This window comes from Cydia pomonella, chromosome 8, assembly GCF_033807575.1.
Source record: "Cydia pomonella isolate Wapato2018A chromosome 8, ilCydPomo1, whole genome shotgun sequence".
NCBI lineage: Eukaryota > Metazoa > Arthropoda > Insecta > Lepidoptera > Tortricidae > Cydia > Cydia pomonella.
In genome coordinates, this window is record NC_084710.1 from 10,964,119 (window position 1) to 10,979,065 (window position 14,947).

General features: G+C 40.5%; 2 protein-coding genes across 2 annotated transcripts; one reads left to right on the forward strand and one right to left on the reverse strand.

Moving 5' to 3' along the window:
- Positions 1 to 1,156: 1,156 nt before the first annotated feature.
- LOC133520559 (protein patched homolog 1-like) lies at positions 1,157 to 12,862 on the forward strand. The gene is made up of 2 exons (XM_061855055.1): positions 1,157 to 7,624; positions 12,482 to 12,862. Exon 1 carries the CDS (start codon positions 1,913 to 1,915, stop codon positions 4,721 to 4,723), a length of 2,811 nt encoding a protein of 936 aa, XP_061711039.1. The 5' UTR covers positions 1,157 to 1,912; the 3' UTR covers positions 4,724 to 7,624; positions 12,482 to 12,862.
- On the reverse strand, positions 11,124 to 11,993 carry LOC133520315 (uncharacterized). The gene has a single exon (XM_061854684.1). The coding sequence runs from the start codon at positions 11,991 to 11,993 to the stop codon at positions 11,124 to 11,126; it is 870 nt and encodes a 289-aa protein (XP_061710668.1).
- Positions 12,863 to 14,947: the final 2,085 nt, after the last annotated feature.

Genomic DNA, 14,947 nt, shown 5'->3' on the forward strand with positions numbered 1-14,947 from the left:
CAAACACCGATCCTATGACAAGTCTTTTACTGTGTGCTATTAAATTATGGAATTCCTTACCGTCTTCTCTTCGACAGTGTCAATCGGTCGCATCGATAAAGGCGAATTAAAAAAAAGTTGTGGCTTTCGGACGGAACTTAATCAAAAAGACGTGTGCGGTTAGGTAGTTTTGTAAAATGTGTGGTTATATAAGACATCTACAAATTTTTATCAACCTGTTCGTTGAATTTGTGAATGTTTGTCAACATGCAATTATACACAAATATTGCACGTAATTTTTTTTACATTCTACAATCGTTTCTTTTCTAGAAATTACCTATTGATTTATATCTCTCGCAAAAAGGAATGTTATAACGGACGTTCGCGTTGATTTTTCACTTTTATAATAAACAGTGTATGCTATAAAAGAAATAAAAACTGCAAACACATTTGATAATGGCGCTTTGAATGTCCAATGTACGTGCTGGAATATAAACCGACCTAGTGAATTAACAATTGGAGCCTTAACATTTAGTTTGTTTAAATAATTCGATTGGGTTATCCAACGAGGCCGGCGGCCTATCGTGTCACTTCGGCCGGCATCGGCAAGCGTCGGCTTTCCCGCACGCCGCACGTGGCAGCCCTAAGCAACTTACTCACACAATGATGCGTGTACAGACGTGCCGTTCACACATAGGAACGCAAATCATTTTCGATGTATGGCGTGTCCACCCTGTGTTACGATGACAGCTAGCTTAGGCTCCATCTTTACCGTTATTATATCTATGATCAAAATTATTGTACCGAAGAAAAAATTATTGTACGCCTATCAAAACAAAAAGGCACTTATCCCAAAATTTCTTGCAAAATACGCCTAATGTATAATCAAAGAAAACGCTATTTTCGTCTAAATTGCGCAAAAATCAGTTTAATATTTGTATGATTTGTGATAAATCCAAACGGTTTACAGGAAATTTCGTAATTTATGACGTAAACCAAGGAGCCGATCATTCAAAAGCTGCTAATTGTAACTTATTTCTGAAAGAAAGTTTCATATTTTGGTTCATAAACTAGACTTTTTGAGTGATATCGTCCAAGGGCTGAAATTATCGTACTTTTTCATACGATAATGCTCTTTGGACCGTACAACGTACCACAATCCGAATTATTGTACGAGTACGGTAATTATCGTACGCCTGGCAACACTGAACGTAACACTGACACTGACGTTTAAGCTAGTAACACTAATAAGTGATGCCACAGCAGAAAAAATATATCACTAATAGTTGTTAATATACAATTACTAAATCCTTTTATAACGTAAATGATCTTTAAATGCATTTTTTCCTAAAATTTATAGCGTCTCATTGGATTTTATTTCGATTGCAAGCTAATTTTTCAGCATTTATTCGATTTCCGATCTGTCACTTATCTGTCACTTCCACTTCTGTCAGTCCAGTCAGTTGAACACAAAATCAGTGTTGATTCATTACAAAGTCGTGTAACACGTTCATTCATTTCATTGCATTGTTGTGTGATCAGCGAGAAGTTCGGGCGCTTTTAGTTCGTCAACGGATTAACTTAGTTAAAGTTTTTACTACTTATGAAGTGACCTTTTTAAACATGAAGTCTATGGATAGTCTCTCTTCATTATTCCGTTAAAGTGTAGCTTTAATTTTATATTGTATTTGTCCGGGATGCGGCGGTGACTGTGACAAAAATAATATTGTATTGGCGATGTCCCTTATCAGTAAAGTGGGCGAGAAAAAGCAATGCCGGACTGCGCATTGTTTTTCAAGACAGGCCAAATAATGACATTTTAACTATTTGGCTTCATAAGTACACAAACATTTTAAATTGGATATTTGGCGCCTTTTTTTACTCTACTCATATATAATTGGAAAATTGAAAATTATCCTGTTACATTAAAGGCATGCCATCAAAAGAGAAAATTAAGACCCCTCAACAACTATGGGAGAATGTTTCATCAAGATTTGTCCACTTTGTGGAGAAAATATTTTTCATCCTCGGAGTGCACATTGGAAGACATCCAGTGCGGACTATCGTATTAAGTTGGACCTTTGTGCTATTAAGTGGAATTGGATTGATGAAGTTCCGTATAGAGAAGAACCCCATGAAATTATGGGTTCCACCTGAATCTGATTTTTACCGAGACACATATTGGTACATCAATCACTTTGGAACTGCTTTCCGCCTGCAGAGGGTGCTGGTGGAAGCCGATGATGTCCTGCAGCCTGATGTACTACAAGCCATCTACAACATTACAGAACAAGTAAATACTCTTCAAATTAGATATGAGCACAGTGATTACTCCATTAATGAACTATGCTATAAAGTTCCTGCTATTACAAATTTCTTCAATTTCAACACCAAAAATGTGAAACAATCAAGTAATAATTCTAGCTTATCAAAAGACAGTAAAAATGGTGATAGTGAATTTTCAGACCCAACATCTTGGATCGGTGAAGATTTTTACTGTGGATTTATTGAAAACTTTCCGATGACGTGTTTGCAGCATAATATTGTGGACTTGTTTAGGAATGACTTAGATTTAATTAAAGGTGCAACCAAACATGACATTGTTAGTAAAGTAAATAGTGTTAAGACTAATCCTGTTTCGGGTCACGATTTTGATTATACAGAGTTGCTGGGTGGTGTGAGTCGTGATGAAAGCGGAGACATTGTTGCGGCCAAGTCTGTTATACTGACTTGGTTCACAGAAGTCAATATGTCTGCCGTTGACTTGAATGAAGTGGGTAATTTAGTAGGGACTGAAGACTGGGTTACGGTGCCTCTTGGTTTGTGGGAGCAAAAATATGTTGATTTAATGGTCACATTATCAAATGATCTGAGCAATGTTACATTGTATTATGAAGCTGGACGTAGTTTCGCAGACGTAAGCGGAGATGCTATAATGCAAGAACTTGGTAAACTGTTCATTGGTATTCTTTTAATGTTTATGTATATACAGTTAGGCCTTTCTAGATTTAACTGGTTAGAGGTAAGGTTGACTTTAGGAAGCGTAGGTTTACTGTGTGTCGGTATGGCGTACATCTCGGCCGTTAGTTGGTGTTCCGCAATTGGTGTCTCATTTGGTCCCGTCCATTCGTCACTACCATTTCTCCTAATGGGTTTAGGTGTAGACGACATGTTTGTAATGCAAGCTTGTTGGGAAAATTTATCTGAAGCTGATTCGCGAAAGAGCATCCCTTATAAAGTGGGCCTGATGCTGAAACACGCAGGCGTGTCCATCGTCATCACTTCCTTCACCGATATCGTCGCCCTACTGATTGGCGCCATTACAATTTTACCATCGCTAAAATCTTTTTGTATATACGCGGCAATTGGGGTATTTTTCATATTTTGTTACTCTGTGACTTTCTACGTAGCTGTGTTTACCCTGGATATAAAAAGAATAGAAGCGAATAGAAATGGTATCCTATTCTGTTATCGCCACAAGTTTCCAGTCTCGCTGTCTAAGGATAAGACTACTATTCAAAAATTGCTTGCAAAATTTTATAAAAACGTAGTTTTTACTACACCGGGTAAAATAATAGTCATTTTATTTACATTGGCTGTAACAGGGTTTAGTATAGAAGCTATACTTAAACTGGAACAGAGGTTTGATCCTAAATGGTTTATTCCCGAATATTCTGACTACAAACAGTATTTGAATGCTCACGACTACTATTACCCGGAAGAAGGCCATACGGCAATGGTTTTCCTCGGAGAAATGGATTATCGCCAAGAACTGTCGCATTTGCATAATTTGACGAAATCTTTGGAAAAGAAGTCGTATGTTAAGGATGTTGTTTCTTGGCTCCATCCTTTTCACGGATATGTACAAAGTAACTTCCATTTAGATGTGTACAACTCAACCGCTGTTTCAGAGGAACAGTTCAATTTGTATTTATCTAAGTTCTTATTTAGCCCAATCGGTGGAAGATACCAGACGGATTTAAAGTTTTCGAAACCGTTTAAGTGTGGTCAATCGGCAACCACCATAAAGGCATCTCATCTATCATTTAAATTTACAAAATTCAACGGTCCAGACGAATACATACCGGCAATGAATCAAGCAAAGGGTTTAGTGCAGAATGCGTCCATTTCTTCCGGTGATGGATATCGCAGCGTATGGTCGAAAGTCTTCGCCAACTGGGTCACAGATGAAATCATTGCGGTCGAAGTCGAGAGAAACGTAGAGCTGGCTCTGCTGTGCGTCATGGTTTGCACGGCAGTCTTGATAACAAATCTGCAGATGTGTTTTTGGATATTCATGTGTGTTCTGTTAACGATAGTCAATGTTTTAGGTTTTATGCAAAGATGGGGGATGACTGTGGACATAGTGTGCTGCATCGGACTAGAGCTTGCTATAGGTTTGTGCGTAGACTATGCTGCGCACGTTGGACACACGTTCCTCACGATTCCTGACGGGTCTCGCTCCGATAGGGCTTTCAAAACGATCACAGCAATAGGCGGTGCGGTGCTGTTAGGTGGAGGAGCGACCTTACTGTCCTTGTCTCTTCTAAGCATGTCTCAAGCGTACACTTTCCAGACATTTGCCAAAATTTTCCTTCTCGTCATAATTTTCGGCTTATTCAACGGATTGGTGTTTCTGCCAGTGATCCTGTCGCTAATAGGACCGGCAGGTCATAAATCAAATGTAAAAGAGCCTGAAGAAGTAGAAATGAACGGAAAACAACACGCTCTTGAAACAGATTAAAAAAATTGCGGAATTTAGCAATTTTCACGGCAAAGCCTATAAATTTATTTGAAAAGCTGGCGTGTCTAGAAAAGTTGATGGGCAGGGCCGGATTTCCGCCTAGGCCCACAAGGCCCGGGCCTAAGGGCACAGGCAACCTAGCAATGGTTTTGAGATAGAGAAGGAAACCCCCTAAATTCCAAATGCGTTACCAAGTGTCTAGGTCATATAGGTCACTAAATCCGGGCCTGTTGATGGATGGACAAATCTTATGCCGGCTTTCATGGATCGTCGTGCTACTCTTCCGGTCTTTAGTACGGCAACATGGCCACCACGTGCTCAGAATGTGTGATACTATACGATGATAGCGACAGATTAGATTACGTTTAATGAATAAATACATGTTCCACAAATTACAATGTAACAACAACTAATTATATATTTTTATTCACTAGTCACGTTATTTTTAGGAAAAACTGTTTAGGATTTTGTGAGTGATTCTGTTTAATCACCTCCAGGTAGGTATATGAGTAGTCACTCGAAATTATATTACTTTTTCTGCTTATTGACCGAGCGTTAGCGAAGGTTCCCGTTTCACCTTGTGCAAAAATGTTTTCGTGTGTCCGGATGTTCTCCTCTAAAGGTTGCAACTGATTCTTGTGAAATTTTGTAAGCAAGTTCAATAGTTAAGTTTGATTTTTTTTTTCGTTTCGTGGCGCTTAAGCTTACTGAGTTAAGACTATTGTGAATTCGCTGTGGTTTTAATTTTTGAAGTTATTTTTATTAAGCTTATCGTGAGGTCTGCAGCTCACAGAGCCACTAGTAAAATCTTCTTTGTTTATCTTGTCCTTGCCATAGGGTTATGAGAATGATTATCTCTATAAGCAATTAATTTAATTTATTTGTACAGCCTGCTACAAACATATTCTTAGCGTCGACTCTATTGACGCTCACATAGAGTCAGGATTCAGGCCGTTTAGTAGCGAGTATGTAGCGAGATATAATTTTTCCTCGCTGTTACACTAATGAATACTTACAGTATAATGAATCACGATCAGTAAGTATAATATAGGTTATCAGCGGGATGGATATATGCATGTAGGGCAAAGTGTAAAAGATGTATTTTTATCTTTTAGTAAATAATATGTTACCTATTTACTACCTACCCATAGCAGAGGTAGCATAACTAGCATAGCAGCTGTACCTCGCACATTATTTTAAATCTAGCATTATGTTACTGTCTGTTTTGTTAAAAGTGTATAACATTGTATCTCTTTAATCAGATTGTGTTATTGTATTAGTTCTTTATCACAACTTCATTATGATAAATTATCGGTTCGTTCAAACTGTTGATATTATGTAGATTCAATCTTAAATTAGATAATTTTTTTAAGACACCATAAGATTACTTAGTAACTACCTAAGACCTTTAGAGATTGGTGAGCTAGCTGAGTGTACCCGCTGCAATTCCATATAATTACGAGTATATTATAATATGTGCATGCAAATATCGGCAGAAGAGTTTTATTTAACGAGTGAATGAATTTAATTCACACCTTCAAGAAAAGAGCGTACTCCCATCTTAAAAGGGTGGCAACGCACTTACAACCCCTCTGGTGTTGCAGGTGTCCATGGGCGGCGGTAATCGCTTACCATCAGGTGACCCATCTGCTCGTTTGCCTCTTCTATTATTAAAAAAAAAACCTCTATATTATGCTAAATACAAACCTCGAAGATTTTTATGTCATTAATCCTTCGGTGGCTGTCGAACTTGCAATCGCTACGAAGCGAAAGGAGTAATTTCAAAATCCCCCTGTTATTACCTCATATTATGTTAATGTAACCTCAACTCTGGTGCCTATACATAAATACTTCGCTAAGATCTGATTTGACTAATTAATAATTATTGTATGCTCAAATTGGAAAAGCAGAACATCGGCGATAACATTCGTATCTGGGACATTTAAGAAGAAATACCAGCTACATAGCCAGCTAATATTGCGCTGACGTGGGCGGCTTCTAAAATTAGTGCGATAAGGACAACTTCAGATTAGGCGAAAAATCCTGCATAAAAAGCTCAGTAATCAAGGTTTCGATTCTCGATATTTTCCTCTTCTAAAACTTAACCAATCGTAACGACATTTAAAAGTACATAATTAGAAAAAAAGTGTTTTTTATTTTTGCCTTTATTGTTGCTGAAGGCGTTTAAGGCGCATTATTTGGCCGTTTTTAATGCTTTTTGAAGTAACCTAGTACACGTGCTGGTAATTTGAACACACTACCTTACCTACCTTTGATTATTTTGCTTTAAATAATATTTCCCACCAGTGCTGAATACAATTCTCGGGGACGAGAATATTTTTTTCCAGTCTTTTTTTATTTATAATTCTAAGGGATGTCTAAGTGAAATGAAATCAATACTGCCAGTAATAAATGGAGCAGCCTACACTTTTAGAGTCTGTTCGGAAAGAGAAGAGTCGTGAAATGTATTATGCCCCATACATTCCACGACTTTTATCTTTAAGCACACTATAAACTTAAACATTTTATGGACCCAAGTCACCCCTGAATTTCAATTTTATTGCCGTGAAACTCAAATATCTTCATTCAGGTGTGACTAATATTTATTTAGATACCATAGTTCTGAGGCAAAAATGTATAATTTAGAAAATTCTCTAATAAAACTGAAAAGAACATTGGTTTTATACATAATTTCATATTGAACTTGTGGATCATAGATGTGGTATTAAAGTAAGAACGCTAAATACGAAGAATTCCGTACATTGACCCGCCTGTTCCTATGTCTATCGCATGGGCATATATATTTTGTGTTCCGTTCGCACGTGGCAATTACCGCCGCCGCCGGCAGCATGGGCGGGTCTGCAATATAATTACACGCGCGCGATAGAGAGGAACAGGAGGGTCTGTGGCACTTTTTGTGGTAATTAGCAGGAACTGTCCTTGGCGCTAAAAATCAAAGTCGGCAATTCACGACACAGCAGTTTATTAGCACAAGCACAGAAGAAAGTCAGCACACAAGCACAGAAGGTGAAAGGAACACAAAACAAGCAAAGCAAGATAGGATCACGTAAAGGTTTCGGAGCGCAAAGCGACGTGCGTTCAGTATCGAGCGGATAGATCGACTGGCCGCGCCGCGCTAGAGGCGCAGGCGCGTTGCGGCGGACAGCGCTCGCGCAACCGGTTGGGAACTAGAACAAAGGATGACGTCCGGCGCTCTGTCTCCGCTATACGTACCTCAATGAATACTAGATATGAAACAGACTATAGATATAAAATAAAAACTACACAAATAATAACATGGCCCCCACATCACTCCCCTCCTGAGACCGTCGCTACGGGCGATAATAGCATGGCCGGCGTACTTCACGACCTGACCTTGTTCTGGTTACAACTGGATCCTTGGTCATACTTGCTCTAGTTTCTTCGGAATTATTGTTGCTATCCATTATGTAGGCCGGTTTTAACCGATCTATTGATACGGAAACCTGTTTTCCTTTAATCATCAGTTTGAAAACCTTGGCATCTCTCTCTAGTACTTGATGCGGTCCAGTGTATGCAGGTTGTAGTGCGGCGCGCAATGCGTCTTCCCTCAGGAAAACGTGGCTACATGTGGCTAAGTCTTTAAAAACAAATATTGACTTATTGTCATGGCGTGAGGCTGGCAGTGGTCGAAGTCTTTTAGTTGACTGGCGAAGACGAGCCATGTAATCAGTAATATCCGTAGATCCTGACATATGTGGCTCAAAGAATTCGCCTGGCAATCGTAAGGTTTCGCCGTATACTATTTCGGCTGACGATGCCTGTAGATCTTCCTTGTATGCGCTTCGGACACCCAGAAGAACTATCGGTAACGACTCCGTCCATTTTTCTGCCGAGTGACAAGAGATTGCTGCCTTAAGTTGTCTATGGAATCTCTCCACGATACCGTTGCACGCCGGATGATATGCAGTGGTTGTCTTGTGTTGAAATCCGGATATTTGGGCAAGATGCTTAAACAAAGACGACTCGAATTGGCGGCCACGGTCTGTGACTATTTCTTCAGGACAGCCGAACCTCGAGATCCATGTGGAAAGTAAGGCCTTGGCTACGGTCTCTGCAGTTGCATCTGTTATCGGTACTGCCTCGGGCCACCTCGTGAACCTATCTACCGCAGTAAGGCAGTATCGAAATCCTTCTGAAGGTGGTAGTGGTCCTACGAGGTCTATGTGGATGTGTCTGAATCTTGCGCGAGGCAGTTGGAATGTTCCTATAGGTGCAGAGACGTGTCGCGATATCTTGGACCGCTGACAGGGCAGGCAGCACCGTGACCATTCTCGGCAATCCTTCCTCATTTCAGGCCATACGAAGCGTTCTGTTACTAACTTTACTGAAGCATTAGCCCCTGGGTGGCTCAGACTGTGAAGGCTGTTAAAAATCTGTCGTCTAAAGATCTTCGGAACGTATGGCCTCGGGTTTTTCACACTGATATCGCAATAAAGTTCAGCGTGTGTTCCAGGAACCTTGGTTTTTATAAGTCGTAATGACGTGGTTTGTTGCAAGAGTTGGGCCAGTTCTGGGTCTTCGGCCTGACTTTTGGCCAAATGCTCAAGGTTCACAGGCGATGAAATTTCTTCGATACGGGATAAGGTATCAGCTACGACGTTATCTGTACCAGCTATATGTCGAATATCCGTTGTGAATTGCGATATATAGTCAAGATGGCGGTATTGGCGAGGTGGGCATTTCTCCTTGCGATTGTGAAACGCGAATGTTAGAGGCTTGTGGTCGGTATAAATGGTGAAATTACGTGCTTCGACCATGTGTCTAAAATATTTTACGGCTTCATAAATCGCTAGCAACTCTCTATCGTATGGTGAATATTTTTGTTGAGCTGGGCTGAGCTTCCTTGAGAAGAATGCTAGTGGTTGCCAAGAACTCTCCTTGAATTGTTGTAAGACCGCCCCGATTGCTGTATCTGATGCGTCACATGCCAATCCGAGCCTGGCATGGCAGTCAGGGTGAGCCAGTAATGCAGCCTGGCAAAGACTCTGTTTGCAGTCATTAAAAGCTTTTAGTGCTCTGCCCGTGATGTCAACAGGGTGTGAGCCTTTTACTGGGCCAACCAAGAGGGAGTTAAGTGGTGCTTGAACTTGAGCTGCCCTAGGAATGAAGCGTCTATAAAAGTTCAACATTCCTAAAAATCTTCTTAGCCCCTTGACGTTCTTCGGTACTGGGAAGCTGGAAATGGCCTCGACCTTGTCGTTCAGGGGTTTGGTTCCTCTAGCAGTTATAGAATAGCCCAAGAAGTTTATCTCTGACACGCCGAAGATACATTTCGATGTATTTATTAGCATGCCGTACTCGGACAGTCTCCTGAAGATCTGGCGAAGATGGGTCTCATGCTCTTCGCTGTTTCTTGAGAAAATGAGAAAATCATCGAGGTAGGCGTAACAATTGTCTAATCCTCGCGTGATTTCGTCTACAAATCTCTGAAAAGTTTGCCCTGCGTTTCGTAATCCGAACGTCATATACGGGAATTCAAATAGTCCGAACGGTGTGGTGATGGCGGTTTTCGGTATGTCTTCGGGGCTGACCGGTATCTGGTTATATGCCTTCACGAGGTCTAACTTCGAGAATATCTTGCATCCGGTAATGTTATGCGCGAAGTCATGTATGTGGCGTATAGGGTACCGATCCGGTATGGTTCTTGCGTTCAGCATCCGGTAATCTCCGCAAGGTCTCCAACCGTTTTCCTTCTTGGGCGCGAGGTGAAGGGGAGATGACCATGGACTTTGTGAAGGCCGTGCAGTGCCATCCTTTAACATGGCTTCAAACTCTTTCTTTGCTATCTGCAGCTTATCGGGTGCTAGTCTACGTGGGGAGGAAGAGACTGGAGCCCCGGGGGTGGTTTTGATAAAATGCACTGTATTGTGTTTTAGCTCTCGCTGTACGCCTGATGGTCGTGTTATCTCTGGGAATTCATTCAATATGTCGTGGTACTTGCTGTCACCGCCTACTACCTTAATCGAGGAAATATTTTTAGATGAACTCGGTAGAAACCCCGCGACATGCAATGAAGTTGTGTTGTCGACTAAACGCTGTAGTCGGATGTCGACTAAGAGGTTATAATGACCTAAGAAGTCGGCTCCGATGATGGCTTTAGTCACGTCGGCAACGACAAATCGCCAAGAGTAATCGCGGCGAAGGCCCAAGTCCAGAGTAAGGTGGACGTAACCGTACGTATTTATTATCGATTCATTAGCTGCGGTCAGTTGAAAATCGGTCTTTGGCCGGCGTTGTTTGAGTGCAGAATGCGGGAAGACACAGAGGTCACTGCCGGTATCAATGAGGAACCGTGTCTTCAATTTACGATCTGTTACAAACAAGCGGCTAGAAGCTTTGGGGCAATCATTGGCCGCCACTACTGATTGCCCGATAAGTTTTCCGACCCGAAATCACACGGTTTAATGCATTTGGTAGCCCTTTTCCCGTATTTAGCGTGAACCCAGCAAACTGGGAACTTGCGGTAGCTTGAGTTAGATCGTTGCCCTGACTGGCTACGAGATGGCTGATAAGATTGCGAGCAGCGTGGGTAGCGGTTGTTGCGGTCCAGCTTCATGTGCATTGATTGCATTTGTTTTTTGAGTTCGGCTACTTCGTTGGCTAATGATTCCATGTGGGATCCAGGCCCGGACGTAGATGTGGAGGCTACTTGAGGTGAGGTTGCCAAGTCTTTTATCCTATCTGCCCGTTCTGCGAGATCTTCCAAGCTGGTATCAGGTTGTCCTGCGATAAAAGTTTGGATATTCATAGGAAGACGCGTTGTCCACAGGGTTTTTATAAAATCTTCAGGCATGGTTGGGCCTCCCAGGCTTTTTAGCTGTCGTAAAAACTGCGATGGTTTTCGGTCCCCAAGCTCTTCGTGCATTACCATCTGTAGTTGCTTCTTTTCCTTTGAAGCCGTGAGTCGCTTGATTAATTCCGCTTTTAATTTATCATATTTTTCCGTGGCGGGAGGGGAAATGACAATGTCTTTCACTTCTTTTAAATATTGTTGGTCTAGTTGACTTACGACGTAGTTGAATTTCGTCACGTCCTGTGTAATGTTTCCAACGTGAAATTGTCCTTCTATCTGGGCGAACCAGATTTCCGGCTCCTCCGGCCAAAACGGTGGTACTTTGACGCTGACCCGGCAAATCTCGGATGCGTCAGTGGAAACGCGCAATGTCGCCCGCGTGCTGCGCGGTTCATCGTTATTCTTTTTTCTTGCTTCAGACTCGTTATCTGACATATTCCGGGTTATTCCCTGTGTTCCGTTTACGAATGTTTTCGTGTCCAACGGGGTCACCAGTGTGGCACTTTTTGTGGTAATTAGCAGGAACTGTCCTTGGCGCTAAAAATCAAAGTCGGCAATTCACGACACAGCAGTTTATTAGCACAAGCACAGAAGAAAGTCAGCACACAAGCACAGAAGGTGAAAGGAACACAAAACAAGCAAAGCAAGATAGGATCACGTAAAGGTTTCGGAGCGCAAAGCGACGTGCGTTCAGTATCGAGCGGATAGATCGACTGGCCGCGCCGCGCTAGAGGCGCAGGCGCGTTGCGGCGGACAGCGCTCGCGCAACCGGTTGGGAACTAGAACAAAGGATGACGTCCGGCGCTCTGTCTCCGCTATACGTAACTACTATGTACGGATCTCGTCCGTCAATGAATACTAGATATGAAACAGACTATAGATATAAAATAAAAACTACACAAATAATAACATGGCCCCCACAGGTCCAATGTACGAAATTCTTCGTACTTAGCGTCCTTACTATACTGAACTATATTTGGGTGGTTTTATGGTACAGTCAGCGTCAAATACTTCGTAGCAGTCAAAGTGGCCAAATAGTTCGGTACACCATATATTTAGTATGGTGTACCGAACTATTTGGCCACTTTGACTGCTACGAAGTATTTGACGCTGACTGTACCTAACATAATTAATTCCATTTGAATATAAAAAATATGTAAACAAAAAGTGTTCTTCCATAATAATATTTTGTATATATCCATATATAACTAAAAAAGTTGACACGATAAGAATACATTGTAAATAATTGTAAAAAAAACTGTGTAAGTACCGAAACTGTTAATGTTAATACACGTTTTTGTCTATCTCGGTGTCTGTATCATTTCTATCATTTGATCCTAGTCTTGCGAGGGGGACTTGAGAAGGAAATTATCCTTAAACGATTGAATCATTTTGTACCTATTCCGCTGTCCAGTCTGGAACGTGGAAACATTGTACCTATGTGTACGTGCATTTTATGAGCTTATTACTAGCTACGAGTGGATAGAATAACGCGCTAAAAGTAACTCCCACCTATATAATTTACTTTAAATTAGATATCTTCATTGTAAACCTGATACTAGCTTACGGCTAAAACTAGGTATCTACCAGCCTATACGGGTATCTCTTGTCACTCTAAACCTTCGCGTTTTGTACACTTATTTAATGATATGAACGACCTCTACCGCGATATAATTTCATTATTTTTACCTTAAATCCGAATTTTACTGGGTTGCAGCTGTGAACGCGGACTGACGTCCTAGCAAAATGTCAACGGAGATATAGGTATATAATATACAACACTACCCGAAAATTAAACTAAGCTGTTTTTGGGTAGTTTAGATATATCTCTGTTGTCATGTTGCTGAGACGTCAGGCATCCGTGACTCACTCAGTTGAAACGCCGGATTTAATTTAAGGTGAAATTATAATATATATATATATCACGGCAGACCCGTTCATGACACTAAATAGCTATAGGTATCTCTTTTTGTAAAGCTATTTCAGAATGCTAGTAGGGTACTTTTAACGCATAGGTAGTTTCATAAGCTCTACTATTGATGCTAACTGTACCATTTACAATTGTAGAACACTCCTTTGAGGCAATTTTTAGTCACTACGTAACCTTTGGACTTACCTTGAACCGATCATAATGTAAAATATATTTGTATTCGTATTTTCGAGGAAGCTGTTTTGACGATTTCACCTGTTATACACGTAAATAGAAATGAAAATGAGAATTCTGGTAGGTAGGTAGGGCTTTGACACTTCTGCAGATACGAGGGGGTCCCATAGAAATATGATAGTATAGAACGACTGTCAAACTTCAAAAGTGTGACCAAAAATGAAATGCAAGTGTGTGCGTAAATTGTCTATGTGCGAACAAAAATAGTGATGTCATGTTACAACATATTAATAATCTATCGATGTTTAACTGCTTTATCGACTACTTTTTCAAATGTGTTTGAAAAAGTTGAAAATGATAAAGTTGAAGTTGTTTGAAAATGTGTTCGCAAAGAGTTGATTTACCAAAGAAAATTTGAATTTCCCGCCTTTTCCCGCTGACAAGTTGGGTTGGGTGTGTATACGCTGTGTACAAGTTTACGCTGTCTTGTGTTTCCTTGTGTGGGCGGCAAAGCCGTGGAAAAGTGTTTAAAATGTAAGTACTGTGTTGGAAAGTGAAGTTTAAATTTATCGCTAAACATGCGCACCTTCAAAAAAGGTATTATAACAATCGTTATTATTTTAAGTCGGTTGTAAAGGTAATATCTTAATGATATCTTGTGAACAACTAATTCCATACCTACTTATATACCGACAAGTTATCGATACAGGCATATGAACATTTTGTCAAGCCCTAGCGTAAAGTAACAGTTTAGGTTTTTACACAAAATATTCTAAAATATTGACTAATATGATGAAATATTAACACACAATTGAAGAAAAACTTTTAATGAACTGTATAAATTGGTTTTTTATACTTTTTATGCTGTTCATTTGATAAAATATCGTTACAAAAATTTCGCTAGGAATATCATAATTACCTGTGAAATGAGTATTTTCCTGGGTTTTTTGGCCCTGAAACACTACAATCCGGCACACAACATGACACCATCGTCACTAAATTACTTAATATATATTTTTCTTTTTGATTCTCTTATATTTTTCACGTTAAAAAATACGGAAATATGATTTTGGCCGCCTCGGCCGCCTTCGAACTCAAAATTGGTTACGTTTTCTCATATGTAGTCTGCCTCTTTCGCACTTATGGCTTGTTCATATACGTCATGGCTTCCCTTTCGCACACTTCATCTGTCTGTCAAGCGAAGCGACTGACATGTCTCTGGGGGGTCCGAAAGTTAATATTAGCTGCTCCGGCACTACACATACGATTACATTATTATTTCTGA